Here is a 17,777-nt window from a genome sequence, read left to right as displayed (position 1 = left end):
GGATGATTTGACTTATGTCAAAACTTTAGCATCAGTTTTCCAAGTTGCAAGTCTTGGGTGTCTTTGCTGTCTTGCTTCAATATAAGCAGCTTTAAACAATGAGGAATCAATGCCAGCACGCCTTGTGTGTGTGAACTTATCTCTATTTTTGTGGGGTAAAGGACAATTTATATCTGAGTTCACTATTCTGGCTGGCTGGCTAGAAAGGGCTGGCTGCTTACCCTCAGATTAATTGGGATATCTCTGTCTGTTAAGTGCCAATTCTATTCTTTTGGAATGGTGAACACTGGGAGATCTCAGGGTGTTTCAACACCTTCTACTGGTTTCAGCATTTCTCTTGCATCAATTGAAGTAATTTTTCACTTACACTGGGTTTCTTTAGACAGATATATAATCATTTAGGGCAAAAAAAAACCTTTGGGGCCTATGAATTTATGAGGCTTTAGGATATTTTTATGGTGTAGCAGAAGGGGGATCCTTGCTGTCCTGCAGTTTTTCTTCATCTTTTCGATGTGTTAATATAGCAAACTTACTCCAAGTCCACAAAATAATCAGAATTGGTATTTTCACTATCAAATAAATACATAATAATAAAAAGCTTTAAAATGCTTTCTTGTTGGCTTCTTAGGTAGCAATAGCTGATGCCTGATTTTCATAAGCTGAACTCTCTCCTTGCTTTGCAGAGCAAGCTCGAGTTCCTTTGTGCTGCCTCTGGTGTCTGCGCTGCAATTCTGGCATTGTCAGATTTCTCTGGCCTTATGTTAAAGTCTTCTAAGTCCTTATATTGGCTGCTGCAATGGATCCCTTTGCTTGGAAAACTGTTGTGTTGGCAGTCCTTCCCCCACAGGCTCATTCCATCCCAGGATTCCTGTGCCAGTAGAGCAGGCTGGAGGGAATGGGATTTGTGTTTTTAACTACAGCAGCCAATTTTAACATCTAACTTTAGTTTACATCCCAGCAGCTGCTGGAAATCAGCACCTAAATATTTCCAGATCTGGAGCAAAGATGTTTCTATGCTTATACCAAGCAAGTCAAGTAGATTTTGAAAATAAATGATTCCCCAGGCAGCAGTACCTGGATTTTGTGGTACAGCTGACAAGCGAGTGTCGCGTGGTCACTTTGCTTTTGGCACTTGCTCTTAGGAAACCAAATCCCACTGCTGCACATTTCTTTCAGCTCCAAACTCTCCAGAGTGAAAATACCAACCTCAGAAGACAGGCCACAACCAATATCTATCAGGTGCAAAGTGGTGCTGAGTACCCAGACCCCAGCAGCAATTCCTCCCTAAAGCGGCGCCCGTCGGCCCGGGGCAGCAGGCCCATGTCCATGTACGAGACTGGCTCGGGGCAGAAGCCCTACCTGCCCATGGGGGAGGTCACCTACCCAGAGGAAAACATCACCAGGCTGCAGCCCTTCCCTCCACACGTGAGTAAAAGCGCTGCTGCTTCTGCACTGCCTCTCATGTTCAGCTTTGCTGTCTCTTCCGACGCCGCTCGTTCACTCAGCTTCTGCTTCAGAGGGGAAAAAAAAACAACAGGGGGGATAAAACTGTGAGAATTGTTCATGTTTGCTGTATTAACATGTCTGCAGGAGCCTGATGGTTTGAAAAGCAGTGTGTACATATATACATATATATATATATAAAATATCGATATGTGATTGTCTGAAAACCAGGAAGGGAGGGGGAAATAGTATTCCAGGAAGGTAGGTAAAGTTCATATAGTTCTGGAGATAAACATGCAGGTATCAATTTGTGGAACTTCATAACCACCTTACAAAAATAAAATAAAATGGAAAAATTTTCCCCAGACTACCAGTTTGTTATTCTGAATTTGGAACTGGAGGCTGGAGATGGTTTAGATCTGCCAGTCAAGCAGATTCTTCTGGTTTAGTGTTTTCCTGTGTGATGTGGAGAGGAAGTTCTCTGTTGGCCAGAGGGACTTTGCACTGAAGCGTTCACACTTTATAGAAGTGACCCAACACATACTAGTGCATTTAATTAATTAGCACAGTTAATTTTTCTTAGATTGCCCTGTGGGCTGGAATACAGAACAGTATCATTTAGACACACATTGAAAATGTGTAGATTTTTGACAATATCATTCCCTCTTAGTAGCAATGTCTTTTATTTCCTTCCAGTCAAATTATTAAGACCTTTAAAATGTATTTTGAAGTTACTTTTGGCATGAGGGAGAGCAAATATTCTATGCACATTCCACAGAAGACAGTTGAATGCACCAAGGGAACCAATCCCCACCATCAATTAAATTAATTTAAGCTATGAAATATGGATCATTTTAAATTATATTGTCATGTTGATATGATGGCAGCAAGAAATGTCAGAATTCATTTGTGTGTGCAAAATGTGACAGTGCTTTGTATAGGTCCTATGGTCATTTGGGTGGAAATTTGGAAAGCAGTGGCAGTTCTGAGGCATTGATTTGTTTTGTGGAGTTAGTTAATTTGGCATGTGGTGATTTTTTTTTTTATTTTGTTCTCCATGGAATTTGGCACCTCTGGAATCTCAGTATTAGAATGAGCATGAATTCAATTGTATTTTGAAACAATTAAGTCCCCTCAGCCTAAGCCAGATTCTCAACATCATTCTTGCTTTGTGTCATCTCCATGCTTTTAAGAATGTTCCTTTGATGTCAGTTAAGAGTTTGTTTGTGTTTTGGTTTTGGTTTTTGTCTTTCCCGTTTTTAGATCGGGAGGAGTGCGTTTGTGACCTCCTCTTCATCTCTACCTTCCTTCCCCTCCACGCTCTCCTGGTCGAGGGATGAGAGCACACGAAGGGTTAAGTACCTTCCCCATCGGTCTTCTCCCTGGAGGAGGTGCCAATCTCCCCAGAAGCACATCCTCTCTCTTCCCCCTCTCACTGCCTGGCCCTGCAGCCTGCATGGAGCAGAATTTCCTCCCTTCCATTCCTGCTGCCCCCAGCTCCGGGCTCTGCCTCTCTCTAACTTCACATCTCCAGCCTTTAACACCACGCCCAGTTCTCCAGGTCACTCCTTCAGCTGCACACCAGCCCCAAGACAAGCTGGCTGCTGTTTGGACACTGATTTTCCAGGCTCTCACTGATGTTTCTAAGGCAATGTACAACTCTCCTGCTGACTAAAAGCACTGCATGAGGCCCAGCTTCAAAGCTGCTTTCCTTGGGGGCTGGTGGCTTGCACCAATCCAGGTGGTCCTGATTGATTGTTTGCCTTACAGATAATAAATTTGGGGGTTTAAATGTTTACTCTGGGTCTCTCTCTGCCAGGACACAGATCTTGCTTTTTAATTCCTTCTGTCCCCATTTTATTTTGACTGTACCACGTTTGGACATATTCGTTCAGAAAATACTAGATTTGCAAGTAAGGATAGAAGAAAAAACTTTCAAGGGAAAATCCTGCTTGGCCAAATGGAAATCTGGGTTTAGCTGCAGTGCTGTCTGGTATTGAAAACTTGCAGAGTTTGGTTGATTGTTTTTATTCTACACTGATTCTATATTACTGATTCCATAGTAGCTTCTTCTTGTAATTCATCAGTGTTGTTTGTATTTCTGACCAGATGGTCGAGCTTTGCCACTGTTAGGATTGTTGTCTCTGTGCACCTGGGAGAGGGGAAAGGTCAGACTCTACATAAAATAGTTCCTCATCTCTAAAATACATTTCACTTTTACAACTGATCTTTACCAGCTGTCCTGAAAGAAGAGTGTTCAAAAATTCTGGTTTTCCTTTCTGTGCAGAGTAATTTTAAAATTGAAAAGGGGTTCTTAACTCCAGGTGTTTCACTTAAGAATTGATGGGTTTAACATCAGATGAGTGCTTAACAAATGAATCTCAGCCAGTGAAAACTGGTTCCTGGTCACATTTTTGGTCTGTCCTTGAGGCAGAAATATTATTTGTTCAGCAGATTGGAGGTGTCCCTTACAGTTTAACCCTGGAGACTCCCTCATGGTGACTTCAGGGTTTCTATAAGAGCCCCAGGCCTGGTTGTTGGGGCTGCTCTGGGATCAGAGTGACACCAGTGTGGTGTATTTGACACCAGACACACCATGCTGGGCACCTGGGTGAAGCTTTGCAGTTTTAGAAGACTTGAGGAAGCAGATGTGTGGTGATCCTGGGGGCTGGCTGAGGATTTGCCCTCCAAGCTCATTTTGGTATCCCTTTCTTCATTCAGCCTTTGCTCTGGGATCAGCCTCCCACTTTGCAATGAGCCTACAGAGCTCAATGCAGCCTCTGCTTCCCTGCATTCCTCCTGCTCTCATTTCAGCTTCCACTTTGGAATTGCCCCCTCTCTTGCTTTTGACACTCTTCTTCTGTGGCCCTCTACTCTCATGGTTGGCCCTGTTGCATCCAGAACTCTCACTTCTTTGGTCTTCCACCTCTGCACCAGCATTAAGCATTCAAGGGGCCTCAGTTCCTCACACTTTAGCCTCCCACCCTGTTTTGGGCTTCACTTTTGCAATGGTCTTTAACCCCTCTGGCCCCCAGTTGTGATGAGCTCCAGGTCTCCTCAGTCCCATCCATGCCCTCAGACCCAAACCTGCAGTTTGGGCTCCCCCATCTCTGTCTTCTGTCTTTATTTTGGATTTCCCATTGCCACAGTCTTCAGCCCTTGTTTTGGGCTCCCATTTTGCAGTGGCTTTCCCACTCTGCATTCAGCCTCCCCACCATGATCTCTGGCCTCTGCTCTGCTCTCTTGGTCTGGCCTCGTTCTCTCCCTCTCCAGTGGTTCTTATCCACTCTTCAAGCTCCTGTTTCATGGTGCTGCTTCTCCATTTGGCCTCAGCTCCTGGTGGCCTCTCAGAGTGTGTCCCTGGGGCAGTTTCAGTGGCAGGGAAGGATGCTGTGCTCTGTCTGTCTGTCTGTTCTGCCATGCTGGGTGTCCAGGGGCTGTGCTGGCAGTGCCCAGGGCTTTGGGTGCCAGCTGAGCAGCAGCCTGGCATGGGGAGAGGGGCACAGCAGCTCCAGGGCAATGCAGGAGCTGTTGTGCAAGGAGCAAATCCCTGTGCACAGCACATGGCTCTGGCCCAGCCCAGAGCTGCTCTGTCCTGCACAGGCTGAACTAAATCTGTTCCTTGCAGGCCTCCAAGCTGGAGAAGCAGAGCAGCGTGTCTGAGAGCGACTATGACAACCCCACCACCCCTGTGGAGCTGGAGGAGCCAGGGTAGGTGCTGTGACACTGCTGGGGGTGACAGGGCACTGCTGTGTCCCCATGCCAAGCCCTGCTCTGCTCCCTGCAGGTCGGGCAGGAAGGGCAGGCAGCGCAGCGTGGTGTGGCAGGGGGAGGGCTCCATCCCTGAGGACACAGACCCAGCCCCCAGCTCCAGTCTGCCCAGTACAGAAGATGTGATCAGGAAAACAGAACAGATCACCAAGAACATCCAGGAGCTGCTGCGAGCGGCGCAGGAGAACAAACATGACAGGTAAGGAGGGAGGGCTGGAAAAGCTCTGCAGAAAACAAAGGATGAGAAAACAAAGGGAATTCTTCAAGTGTTTTCACCTCTAGCACAGGTGAATGTGAAATACAGCCCTGCTATTTCACACCTGTAAAATGTGTAGGTGTGTGGTGTTCTCTGGTGTCCTCAGTGCCACAGGACAGGTTGGGGATGAGTGACCAGCCCCTTGTGAGTGGGTCCTGGCTGCAGTGCTGCCTGCCCTGCCCTTGAGTCCTGCAAAACCGGGGTTGTAACAGACACAAATCAAATGTGTTGTAGAAAACTCACTGCAAATTTTTCTTGGGTCTTCACCCCTCTATGTCCATAGGTAGTTACACCCTGCAGAGTAACACCAAGCCTTGCTTCAGGAGCAAATTGTGAAAAACAGAGAATATTGCTTTCCTATTGAGGTATTAGTACAAATTTTGTAGCAGCACAAGTATTTTGAACTATTGGTTCAGACAGAACCAGCTGAGTAAGCAGAACACAGCCTGAGCCCATCAGGCTGCAGCAGCTTCAGCTCCCTCTGGGAAATTCTGGCCCACCTGAACAATTTCCAGAATAGCTGTGGCTGACTAAAAATGATCTACCCTTGGTGATCATCAGGTGCTGCTCCCCACACAGCTCTTTTAGAAGGCTGTAAATTAAAGGTGTGAGCACATGTTGGGGCTGGAACACTCTGGGCTCCACAGACCTGGCCCTGCAGGCTGGGTCTGGCTGTGCTGTGGCCTCAGCTTGGTGCCCTCTGTGCCTGGGAGGAGCAGCAGAGGTTTGTGTTGAGCCCTCACTTCCTGCCTCGCTCAGAGGAGTGAACAACAATGGGGCCACTTTTGTTCTGTGTTTTTTCCTTCGTGTACTTTGCTATTTTTAGCAGGGCTGGCGTGGCCTCTCCTTCTCACCCGAGTGACGACTTCTGCCGTGTTTGTGCTGAGCTCTTTGCCCTTGGTGTAACCTTTTCAGTGCAGCCTCTTGGTGCTTGTTTCACACAGAGAAGCTTTAAATGAGTGTAGTTTTTATGAATATCACACAACTATACAGTTGTGATTTCTTTTAAAAATCATTGAAGGAAACAATGCAGCATACCTGGCTTTTGTTATTGAATTGATCAGGTTTTTTAAAAGCCTGTTATACTGCATTTTTGTTTTCTGTACCACACATGAAGTGAGGTGTTTGCCTATGCTTAGATGTGTGTTGTCTTGCAAAACACTGAACTAGGAAGCTGCTGTTGTTTGTTTCCCTCTTCCCTGGTTTCCTTAACACAGGAGAATGCTTCCTTACCAAAAGGAGACACTTGAGGATGTAATAACACATCCTCCGAGTTCATGCTGGGAAAGTAGAGAAAAATCACATGGAGAGTAAAAAAAAACCACAATGCAAGAGTATGATCTATTAATGCAACCCCTTCTTCCTTTTGTTTCCCACTCTCTCCCACCCCTCTCCCTGTGCTCCCTGGGCTCAGCAGGCCCTTGGAGCGTGGGGGCCCAGCTCAGACCCAGCTCAGACCCAGCCTCGGCCCTGAGCGAGCGCCCCTGCAGCCTCAGAGCAGCCAGCAGCCCGGCCCTGCCTCCTGGTACTCTGGCCTCTGTCCCTGCCTCCCAGGCACAGTGTCCTTTCTCCTTCTCTCTGCTGCCTCTGTCCCTCCCTCTCCTGGCTGCACGGGGGTCGTGGAAGGCGATGCATGAAATGCTGCAGGGATGGGGAGCTGTAGGCAGCCCCTGCAGGCCAGGGCTGTGGCACAGCCCCTTCAGCTCCCAGGAGGGATCAGAACCACAGCCTGGAGCTGCAGCTGGCTCTGGTGGATTCTCCTGGCTCTGTTTTTTTTATTGCCTGTCAAGATAAATTAAATTACAGCTTGTTTGGTTCATGGAATCACAGAATAGTTGGGGTTAGAAGGGACCCTAGAGCCCACCTTGTTCCACCTCCTTCCACTCTCCCAGGTTGCTCCAAGCCCTATCCAACCTGGCCTTGGACACTTCCAGGGATGGGACAGCCACACCTTCTCTGTGCCAGGGCCTCCTCACCCTCACAGGGAAGAATTTCTTCCTTTAGGAAGAAATCTTTGAGGTTTGAAGGTCCCTTCCAACCCAAACCATTCCATGATTTTATGAACAAAACACGTGGTTGCTGCTTCTTAGCACCATTGCAAAAGTAGCAGGAGTTTCACATTTCCAAGGTGGAATATTCACACCTGACAGATGAGGCCCCTCGAGTGTTTATACAGCTGGGGGTCAAATGAGATCATTTGTATCCCAAATCCATTTTTAAAAAGTCTGTTTATATGGTATCTTCCAACCCGACCAAAACATTGTTAGTGCCTAAAATAAAAGTGACATTTGTATGAGAGGCTCTTTAAAACAGAACTGCCCAAGTTCAAACCCCAGCCAACAAATGTCAGGATTGCAGGAAGAGATTAACACAATTTACTGCTAATGAGGGATTCCTTTTCCAAGCTGTGACTACTTGAATATCTTCCTGGTGTCTCACTGGAGTGTGTGTAAACCCCACACAGTGCCAGAGCCTCTCACAGTGAGTGTTTAGACATTAAACCAAAGCCATTCCTCCAGGCTACACTGGAAATTTAGCAGCTGACCTAGAGAACACACAGTGAAACACCTGAGTGTCTCATTCAGGTTATTCTCAGGGCTTTCTCTGCCTTGTTAGTGAAGGGTTTAATCAGTAAATTGACTTTTTAATGAGGTAGGGTGCTGGTCACTGTGACTGCAGGGAGCAGATTAATCATTAACTCCACAGCAGAAGGAATTGTGGTGAACTTGGAAGACCTCTCTCCACTTTTAGTTTATTTGGGAGAACTCATGTGACTTGAGGCACATGGAAATACTCCTTTTGAAGCAATTTTCCTGCATTGCCAAAATGACCCCAGTGTGTTGCTTTTCTCTCAGTGCATTTGCAAGTGAATGATTTTTTTGCATCTTTGGTGTTGCAAGAAGATCAAACAAAAAATGACTGGGGGGGATGAATTTGGGGGCTCTTTTTGCTTGAAAGGGCACTGGCCTACCATAACCCACACATGCTGAATAGTTTTCTTGAATGCTTTGTGAGTTTTGAGATTCTTTTGCTTAAGATTGGATCATGTGAACTAACTTATCCTAAAATTGAGTGTTTGAAGCATAAAAGTGAGTCTTTTGAAATGAGACTTGTGAGAGAGCACTCTAACACTTCACTATTCACAGCAGTTGATGGGAAATAGTTCTGTTTTGAACAGACCAGTTTTCATTTGGTATATAAATCAGAAGCGACATCTGTGAGGATTCATGGAATCTGTTTTATTTTATTAAATAACTCATCAGAATTAGTGAATATTTAGAATTCACAGTCTGTGAATGCAGTTGGTAGTTTGGGGATGCATGTGTGTGAGAAACTTGTCTGTTTTACTGGGTGTTAATTAATCCAAGAAGGCATCTTGGTGTTCTGGAATTGCACACAAATGGATACTTTCCTAACAAAGTTTTATATAATTATAAAGTATGGAAAATTATTCCTTCAAACCAACTCCGAAAAACAACGAAAATCTAAGAAATAATTTTGCACTGTTGGTTAAGCTCTTGCTTTTTCTGCAGTCACATGGTTGTTTTTAGAATAACAATCACTGAGCAGTGAAGAGGAGGAGGGAAGGGGGTCTCTACACAATGAATAAATAACCCAGGATATCTTTCTGCAGCTATATACCGTGCTCCGAGAGAATACATGTGGCAGTGACAGAGATGGCAGCCCTGTTCCCAAAAGTAAGTACCTGCCACCATCAGTTTTGGCCTCAATCTTTATGTGTAATTCCCCTTCAGAATGAAAATCAAAAATTATTTCATTTCAAAATGAAAACAGTGGGGAGAAATGATGCGGTTATGATGTACCTTTGTATTTATTAGCATGGCAACTGGTAAAGGCTAAAGTGTGAGTCCAGGCATTTAATTGTACTCTTGAATGTAAAACTCTTTAAGAATTGTACAAAACTGGATCTGGCATGAAGAGTTGTGTGGTTATATGGGAATTTCACCAGACTCATCACTCCCTTTTCCATCTGAGTGCCATCACCTGGATTTCTTTCCTGCAGCCACGTTTAGATCTGTTATCCACCCATCAAAGTGATCTGTTTGGATCTGTTTGGAGAGGTGGGTAAAGTCTTTACCTGTGACCGTGGTCACAAGGGTTTGCAGGTGAAAAGAGAGGCAAGAATGTTGATTTCATGATCAGAAGGCTTGATTTATTATTCCATGACATATATATATAAAATTATAACTATACTAAAAGAAAAGTTCTCAGAAGAATGGAATGGAATGGAATGGAATGGAATGGAATGGAATGGAATGGAATGGAATGGAATGGAGTAGAATGGAATGGAATGGAATGGAGTAGAATGGAATGGAATGGAATGGAGTAGAATGGAATGGAATGGAATGGAGTAGAATTGAATTACAAAGAATCTGTGTCTTGGCAGAGAGCAAGAGCCAGCTCTGCCATGAATGGTCAGTAAATCCAAACATCTACAGGAGACCAATCACAGATCCACTGTTCCATTCCACAGCAGCAGAAAACCATTATTTACATTTGTTGGTGAAACTTCTCAGCTCCTAAGAAAGGATTTTAATGAAAACCTGTCTGCGACATTTACCCACCTCTCCAAAACTGCAAGGGAAGAGCCACGGCTGCTCCCATCATCCTGGACATGCTGTGACAAGGCGTGGGCTGGGACAGTAAACAGCCACCAGAAATGTTCATGAGTAACTTCCTAAGGCAGGGCACGGAGCAATAACCCTGCCTGCTGCCTGGCAGCCCTTGGGCATCTCCCGAGAGGGGAGAGACAGAGAAATTCCGCCCGCTGCCACGAGGGGAATCAGGGCTCAGCCGCATCAAAGCACCCTTGTGAGCACTGCCGGCTAATTAAAAGCTTGTGTCATTGTGCCTGTTGCAGTGTCTGTTTTTCCCTTGGCAGAAGCCCAAGTCGGAGCTGGTGAGGACTTCGCTGCGGCTGCTGACGTCCAGCGCCTACAGGCTGCAGTCGGAGTGCAGGAAGGCGCTGCCCGCCGAGCCCAGCCCCGCGCCCGACATGCAGCTGGTGACACAGCAGGTCATCCAGTGCGCCTACGACATCGCCAAGGCGGCCAAGCAGCTGGTCACCATCACAACCAAAGAGAACAACAACTGAGCCACCCGGCGCTTTTTACTCTGGGGCTTTTTTTTAAGGTTGGATTTCAACATCTAGGTGTGGAACTATGCGCATTTTTACGAGGAAAAAAAAAAACTTCAAGGGGCAAGAAACTTTTTTTTTTTTAAACTCAGTATTATTTTTGCATGTTTTCTAACAATTTTATGATTAATTTAACCCACTGCCTTATTTTGTGCCTGTGTTGCCAGTGTAGTTATGGATAATAGCATGTTGCAAGTAGCTGTCGAGCCACTCTCATGTCCCAGCGCTGTAGATGTTTCCTTGGGGCCACGTTCTGCTTTCAGATCCTGCTCTGACACCACTGCAGCATCTCCATCCCTCTGGAGCCTCCCCATGCCGGGATCCTGCTGGCTGAGGCTCCCCAGGCTCCAGGAACTGCTCCCAGCAGGAAGAAGGTTTGTCCTGGTAACGGGGTGCAAGCCCAACGTTCTCTGTTCCCATATCAACTGTTGTGCAATATGTTTTGTTTTTCTTTTTTTTAGTCTGCTAAACCAGTAGTAGTTGTGGGCATCCAAGCTTGTTACGTGTAACTCTACAAGGTCTTTGTCACTTTATGTTTTGGAAGGAATTTGAAACTTAATAGTTACTTCTTTTAGTTGTCACTATGCCATTAATATATATGTTTGATGTTATTTTAGGGCATTAGTGGTTAAAATATTATCCTTTGTTTCTGAGTTAGTAATTCATTGTTAAGTTTCCTGCAGAATTTTCCTGTCATCTTTGAGGTCTTGTTTGCAGCAGCATTTCTCAGTAACTCCAGATGCAATTTCACTAAAGATTTCTGTGCTTATTAACAAAAAAAAGGAAGTTAGAAGAGTGCCAGTGCAAAAGCAGCTGTGTCTGCCACAGCACATAACCTCTGTACCTCAACATATCCAAATGTGAAAACATTTCTTCTATCTTTAAGTATTTTATGCAAATATTTCAAAATTTGACAACTTGCTAAGTATCCCCTGCCAGGCTGCCTGGCCCCAGTGGCCATGTGTGCTCCAGGTTTCTCAGTTCACAGAAGTGTGTCAGTCCATAATTTAAAAATAGAGAATATTTTTGGGAGTCTGAATTTGAGGTGGTGCAGGAAATCACTGATTTTTGCCTCTGTCCCAGTTGGAATTGTGTTGTCCCTGCCCAGGAGCCAGCCATGGTGTGTTTGTGTGGATATATCCAAGCACAAGTGCACAGCACTGCTGGATTCCTGGTGCTGTCTGGCTCCCAGAGTCTGAGGGAGGGAAGGAATGGAGAGAGGAGATGACAGCCCAGTAAATTAATGTTCTTCATTGTGGTGTTTTATTTCCTTTCTGCCCTTCTGAACCCCAGAAGCAGCTCTAGCCTGACAGCAGAGGCAGGGCTGGGATTAAAACTGCAAATGACCTTTGTGAAACCTACTTCAAAATCATGAAACTGGCAATTAATTAAACACATTGAGAATCTTCTAGGAACTTTTCCTTAAATAATGTCTGAAAGGCAGCAGATGGTATTTTCCAGTCTCCCAGGACACCACTGTGTGCTGTTCTTTAACATATCTTACCTGCTTTCCAAAGCAGGGCGACACTGAGCTATGGTGTAATTTATCCCTTATTTAAACCTGCCTTTGATCCAAAACCAAGGGACACTTTAGTAACTGCCAGCCCCTGCTCCAGCTACACTGAAACCAGAGTGGTCCACACCCCACAGGAACCCCCAGCAGCAAGTTCATGAACCCTCCACTCACAGCACTGCAGTCACAGAGTTTGTAGCACCTCAAGTAACAAAGGTGTGTTTTTCTTTTAGGCCTAGATCTCTTGTTCCCCTGTAAACAAACGTGCTCTTCCTTTACAAAATGCTGCAGAGGAAAGGAAAAGCTTTTTTTGCCTTTTTCCAAACCTTGTATTTATCAGTGTCATTCTGTCTGTACAATATTTTGACTTTTAATCTTTTGTTTACAGTATTACTATAAAATGCTAAAACCCTTTCAGTGTGTGAAATAATGTGGGCTTATTTGACTGCTGGTTCTCTAAAGATCTCTGGAAAGGTTTCTACTCTTGGGGAAAGTGCTGCCAGTTTTTGTAATAGCTCCTTGTGCACTGTGACAGGACTGATGTCAGTCTGCAGTTGTGGATGGTAAGAGCAAGGATTGACCTGCAATAATCAACTCAATCTCCTCTCCTGTTGCTGCTGTAGTTTGCTCATGTAACAAAACCAAATCCTTGTTCAGGTTTCAATTATTCATTATTTACGAAACAAGTGAAAAACAATGGTTAAGTCTCCAGCACCTTCTGGAGAGGAAGTGGACAAGCGCTGCTGCCCCAGCACACATGATCTGGCTGATTAGCAACGTACATTATTAATTAACTCCTCACAGTCCAATGAGTACCCAGGCACAGCCTGATTCTGCAAAGTGGGAGTCTGGCACAGCCCCACAGCTCCTCTTCCTGGGGAGACACAGATTCTTTGGTGGCTCAGGTCCACAGGGCCCTTGAATTTGCTGGGTTGCTTCAGCCTCTCATGTACTGAAATACATGAGCAGAACTCCAGAATGCAAAGTGAAGCAGTTCACTTCTTCACTTCTCTTCATTTTGGCCACAACTAATGTTTTCAGAAATCTACTGAGTCAAGTCTTGATCTCACTGTAGGCTATTCCAGAAGCACCATTATTTCAGGAGTTCCTTGAGTCCTCAGAGTTTTCTCTCTGTAGTCTGGAGCTGCATCTCATGCTCATTCCTCAGGTCCAGGCTGCTCTTGGGTAACTGTAGAACTAATGGGGTCAAAACAGAGATCAGCACAGGTTTACGGGCTCTGGAATTAATCTACAAACTCTTGAGGGTGCACAGGAGCTGATGGGCTGGGCAGGGGCTTTAGGTAGGGTTACTCACATTTGATTTTAGAGCCAGCAAAGCAGGGCAGTCAACAAAAACACTGAGCAGGGGACTTGCACTGTACCAACTGCACTAATGCAGCCAATAAGTCCCTTTCAGCACTGAGCAACATTTGAGGCATTAGCAACACATCTACCTCAAAACTTCTTTAAAAATTAAGGCCTAATATTTACATATCAGCAAAAAAAGAAAAGAGAGAAGTGTAGAGCTCTGTGAGGGGAAGAAACAGCCCAGTGTTGTGCCCTAGCACTAGGATGACTAAAGCAGATCAGAGACAAGGATGCTTCCAAGATGGGCTCATGTGTTGGGGTGACCCCTGTGCCAGGGTGACCCTGCTGTGACCTTACCCTGCTGTGCCAGCCCTGCTTGGCCTCCAGGTGCTGCTGGGCTGATCCCTCCTGCTGCTGCTCCTCCTGTCCCAAGCTGTGCTCTGTGCCCTGTGCAGGGGGGATCGGGTGAGGTGGGGCAGCCTCAGCAGCCAGGTGTGCACTGGGGAGCTCAGCCTACCTGTGCCTGCAGCTCCCTCCTGTGGGCTCTCTGCTGCTGCTCCTCCTGCTCCTTGTCCCGACGAGTCCCTTCCTTGGCCTCCTCGAGTTCTCTGATCAGCTGCTCTCGATATTTAATGGATTCTGCTTGGGCCCTCCTGTTTAGCTCCATCTTCTCTTGGATCTGGCGCTGCCTGCCTGCAAGGACCTGTGCAAAGGGAGGGGATGGTTACACAGCTCCCAGGAAACACCAGACAAGCAAACAAATTCCACCCTGGTATGGAAGGCTCTAGCTCTCCAGAATGTGGTGGGCTACAAGTGGAATGATGGTTCCATTGAGCCAAGGGGGACACATCATCAACAGAGGTCATCACCTCACTCATCAGGCGATCTCTGGCCCCCTTCTCTCTTTCCCATTCTTCTTCCCTCTTCTCCCATATTTTTTTTGCTTCTTCCCTAAAGGAGAGAGGAGGAATTATCTCTGAGGTTAACCCCCCTGTAGACTCCACAGGCACAGACAAGCCATCCTGTGCTTTAGAGGAGACCTTGGGTTTGTTTTGTCCTGTGCCTTTTGGTGTGTCCATCCCACCTGTGCCTCTCAGAGACCCCCTGACCTGGAACATCCAGCACACATGGAGTCTTCAGGTGAGGTTCAGAGGTGGACAGACTCACCTGAAGATAGTCTCAAGCTCTGCTTCCCTCTCCTTTTCCAGCTGGAGCTGTTCCTCAATGACCTTCTTCATCCAGGCCACGTCTGCCACCGCCCATCCCCGCCGTGGGCTCTGCCAGCTCTGATCCTCCTCCTCTTTCTCCAGGAGGGCTGATAAGATTTGCCTGTCTGCCTCCTGGAGAAAAAACCACGGGATTTATTATCCAAGAGCCTCCCAGCCTGTGTGCAGGGCTCCTCTAGGCATTACTGCTGACAGTGTCAAGGGTGTGCTCAGCACGATGCTCCATCTGCTGCTTCCCTGTGAGCTTTGTGCTCCAGCCCTGTGCACAAGCTGGAAGGGGCTCCCTGATCTGTAGGAATCAGAGGCAGACACAAACCACACACAACAAGCTTTTTCACCACACAGCATCTAGAAAGTACAAATGTTTCTCTTACCAGCTCCTCCTGTACCTGCTGCGCTCGTCTCCTTAGCTGGACGTCACACTGATGCTTCAGAAAGCGACTGAAGGAGGGAAAAAAGCAAAATTTAAAAAAACAAACAAACAGTATCACACTGACTCTAAAGCGCCACATCATTGTACAGCAGCAGCTGGGGAGGTACATCTGTGACAATGAGGAACCTGCTACCAGAAACAAAAAGCAGTAACAGCACCAGTGCCTCTGCTCCTTGGCAGCTGTGGGCAACTCCACCAAAACTCAGATATTTACATCCTGCCACTGCTACCTGGAATATCTTCTGGTGCCCCAAGTACTGCTGTGGGCACAGGAACAGACTCTATCCAGAACAAGCTCCACTTGATGTCCTACCCAAGCTCGCTCTTCCTCCGCTGCTCTTCCATTTGTTTCCTTTCTTCTTCCAAATTCTCCAGCTCCCACTGCTGCTTTAATAAATTCTCTTGTTCCTTTTTCAGCTTTGTTGCCTAAAAAGGAAAACACAAGCACCAAGAGAGAGTACAACATCCCAGAGAGCATGCTTGACCAGAGTTTGTACCCTGCTCTGCTCCTCTGCAGGCAGGGAAAACCCTCCCTGCAGTGCAAACATGCAGAGAAGAGGTCAGGTCAGCCTTGCTCTATTTCCGAGTGAAGCAACAAATTCCTTTCTCCAGTGAGGAGAAAGTCAAGATTACCTTTGTCTCCTGCAGTTTCAGTTCCTCTATCTGCTGAAGCAAGGTTTTCTCCAGCTGAGGCTTCTCTTCCTCTTGGCTTGTTCTTTCCAGCGCTTCCCCTCGTGCCGTTTCATACTCGTTTTCATAACATTTTTTCTCTTCAAGTTTGGTCACCTCTTCCTTTCTCAAATAAAAGAAAACAGCATTTCAGGTTAGCCTGACATAAAGAAACAGCTTCTGGCCCAGAAAATCCACAGAGCAGACTCCTGCAAGCTGTTAGTGCCCTTCCTGGCAGCAGCTCCCGTGTCACCCTCCACCCACACACATTTCAGAGTCCTCCCAGTGACCACAACACCAGGGCTGCCCACATACCTTGTTTTGTTGTGTTAGCTGATCATCCCAAGCCTTCCCCACGTGCTTCTTGTGCAGCTCAGACTCTGCCTGGAAACACAACAGATGTAACAGGGCCATCAGTGCCAGAGGTTCTGTCCCCCAGGACCTTCCAGACTCTCTGGAGCAGCACCTGAAATCCCGGAGGATCTGCCTCTGCAGATGTGGGCTCATCTGAGTGTCCAAGGTGCCCAGCAGGTCCTGAGGGTCATTGTCACATGGGAAACACCACAGTGACAGTGACACAGGACAGTGATACTGTTGCAGCAGCACATGGGTGGAATAAAGAATGAGGAAGCACCACAGCATGGCAGGTAGCTGAGATATTAAGATTTACATTTTTTATATTATTTTTATTTTATGTGCCTAAGATATTTATATTATGAGCTCTAAAAATTTGTTCAGAGTCTAAACAGATTTCTGACATTTAAAAATATAGCTTTGATAGAACTTCTTAAAACTGTTTAAACTTAAACCCTTTCACTTCTTTGCCTTTCATTTATCAGAACTTGAGGCAGTTGCTGTGATGCAAGATGAGTGACCACAGTAGAGATATGATGCCTTTCAAGTTAATAACCCGTTTAATAAACACAAGGCAGCAGGGACTCAAGAGAAAGCAACATCACCTCTCGGAGCTCCGCGTTGTTTTTGTTCCAGTGCTCCTGCAGCGGCGACTCAGCAAACTGGGAACACAGAGCCGGGTCAGGATACGGGAGTGCTCAGCATCCCAAACCCCTCCGAGGCTCACAGGGGTTCAGGGCTGGCAATTCTAGCAAGTCCCGCTGGTACAGCTGAAGCACGGGACGAGCAGGGCCGGGCCGCTCCCTCACCTTCCTCCCGCTCTCTCCGGGCCCGTCCCGCAGCTCCTGGCTCCGCATCCCGCCCCGCTGCCGCCGCTCCCGCAGCTCCGCCGCCAGCGCCTCCCGCTCCTCGCCCAGCAGCCGCCGCAGCCGCTCCCGCCGCCGCTCCAGCCGCGCCGCCGCCTCCTCCGCGTCCCGCCGCGCCGCCTCCGCGCTGCCGCACACACCGGCGCTGAGCGGGATCCCCGCACCGCCCCGCGACCCGCCGCACCGACCGCGGCCCTACCTGGGCGGGGGGACGCGGGGCTGGCTCCATCGCGCCTGCAGGGAGCAGGCGGCGGCGGCGCGGGCGAAGGCGCGGCTGGTGTTCTCCCACTGCTGCCGGCTGCGCTCCTGCAGCTCCCGCCGCTCGGCCGCCCAGCGCTCCGGGCCGCGGCCCCGCCGCAGCCACAGCGACATCGCAACGAGCCCGCCCGCGACGGCTCCCGCCGAGGGACACGGCCAGACGGGCTCCGCGAGCACGGAGGGAGGCGGGGACCGACGGAGGGAGGCGGGGAGAGAGGGACGGACGGGAGATGGAGCGGCGGCGGGGGTCGGTTGGCTCCGATCCGGCCCGGTTCCGCCGCGCCCCGAGCGCTCGCAGGATGTGCGGGTGCAGCCCTGTGCCGGCTCGGAGCGCGCAGCACCGCGGGGTTTGTGGCGCTGTGAATATCTCAGGGGTTAAAGGTTTCTGTTTCTGCCCGCCTTGGCAGGGCACCAGCGCGGCGCTGCCTGCAGCGAACCCAAGCGGAGCGGCCGTTGAGTGAGCCGGGACAGCCCGGGCACCGCCGGAGGGGCTCCGGGCATCCCGAAGTGAGCGCTGGACAT

At 47.8% G+C, this 17,777-nt stretch overlaps 2 protein-coding genes across 7 annotated transcripts in view; one reads left to right on the top strand and one right to left on the bottom strand.

The window, feature by feature from the left end:
* The window catches only part of GIT2 (GIT ArfGAP 2), a 24,082-nt gene extending 11,524 nt beyond the window's left edge, over nt 1–12,558 (top strand). For 2 of the 5 annotated variants that reach the window (XM_074554532.1, XM_074554531.1), the window contains exons 15-20: nt 1,177–1,425; nt 2,707–2,796; nt 5,072–5,154; nt 5,231–5,413; nt 9,105–9,168; nt 10,374–12,558. In XM_074554532.1, the coding sequence (XP_074410633.1) occupies nt 1,177–1,425; nt 2,707–2,796; nt 5,072–5,154; nt 5,231–5,413; nt 9,105–9,168; nt 10,374–10,586 (882 nt within the window). In that variant the 3' untranslated portion in view covers nt 10,587–12,558. Of the gene's footprint in view, nt 1–1,176; nt 1,426–2,706; nt 2,797–5,071; nt 5,155–5,230; nt 5,414–6,887; nt 6,996–9,104; nt 9,169–10,373 lie in introns of all 5 variants that reach the window. The other 3 variants (XM_074554535.1, XM_074554534.1, XM_074554533.1) reach the window with 3 other exon arrangements.
* Nucleotides 11,014–17,777, bottom strand: TCHP (trichoplein keratin filament binding). 2 transcript variants are annotated; one of them, XM_074554537.1, is made up of 12 exons: nt 17,197–17,771; nt 16,941–17,124; nt 16,737–16,793; nt 16,093–16,161; nt 15,742–15,900; nt 15,422–15,534; nt 15,050–15,116; nt 14,617–14,789; nt 14,319–14,400; nt 13,967–14,152; nt 13,807–13,896; nt 11,014–13,338 (listed from the first exon to the last, which is right to left on the bottom strand). In XM_074554537.1, the coding sequence occupies exons 1-12, from the start codon at nt 17,367–17,369 to the stop codon at nt 13,306–13,308; spliced, it is 1,386 nt and encodes a 461-aa protein (XP_074410638.1). In that variant the 5' UTR covers nt 17,370–17,771; the 3' UTR covers nt 11,014–13,305. The 2 variants fall into 2 exon arrangements, with proteins under 2 accessions (XP_074410638.1, XP_074410639.1); XM_074554538.1 differs by lacking the exon at nt 13,807–13,896 and having other exon boundaries at nt 17,197–17,777.

Source organism: Zonotrichia albicollis, chromosome 18, assembly GCF_047830755.1.
Source record: "Zonotrichia albicollis isolate bZonAlb1 chromosome 18, bZonAlb1.hap1, whole genome shotgun sequence".
Classification (NCBI taxonomy): domain Eukaryota; kingdom Metazoa; phylum Chordata; class Aves; order Passeriformes; family Passerellidae; genus Zonotrichia; species Zonotrichia albicollis.
The sequence above is the reverse complement of the archived record's forward strand: the minus strand, read 5'-3'. Positions and strand labels throughout refer to the sequence as shown.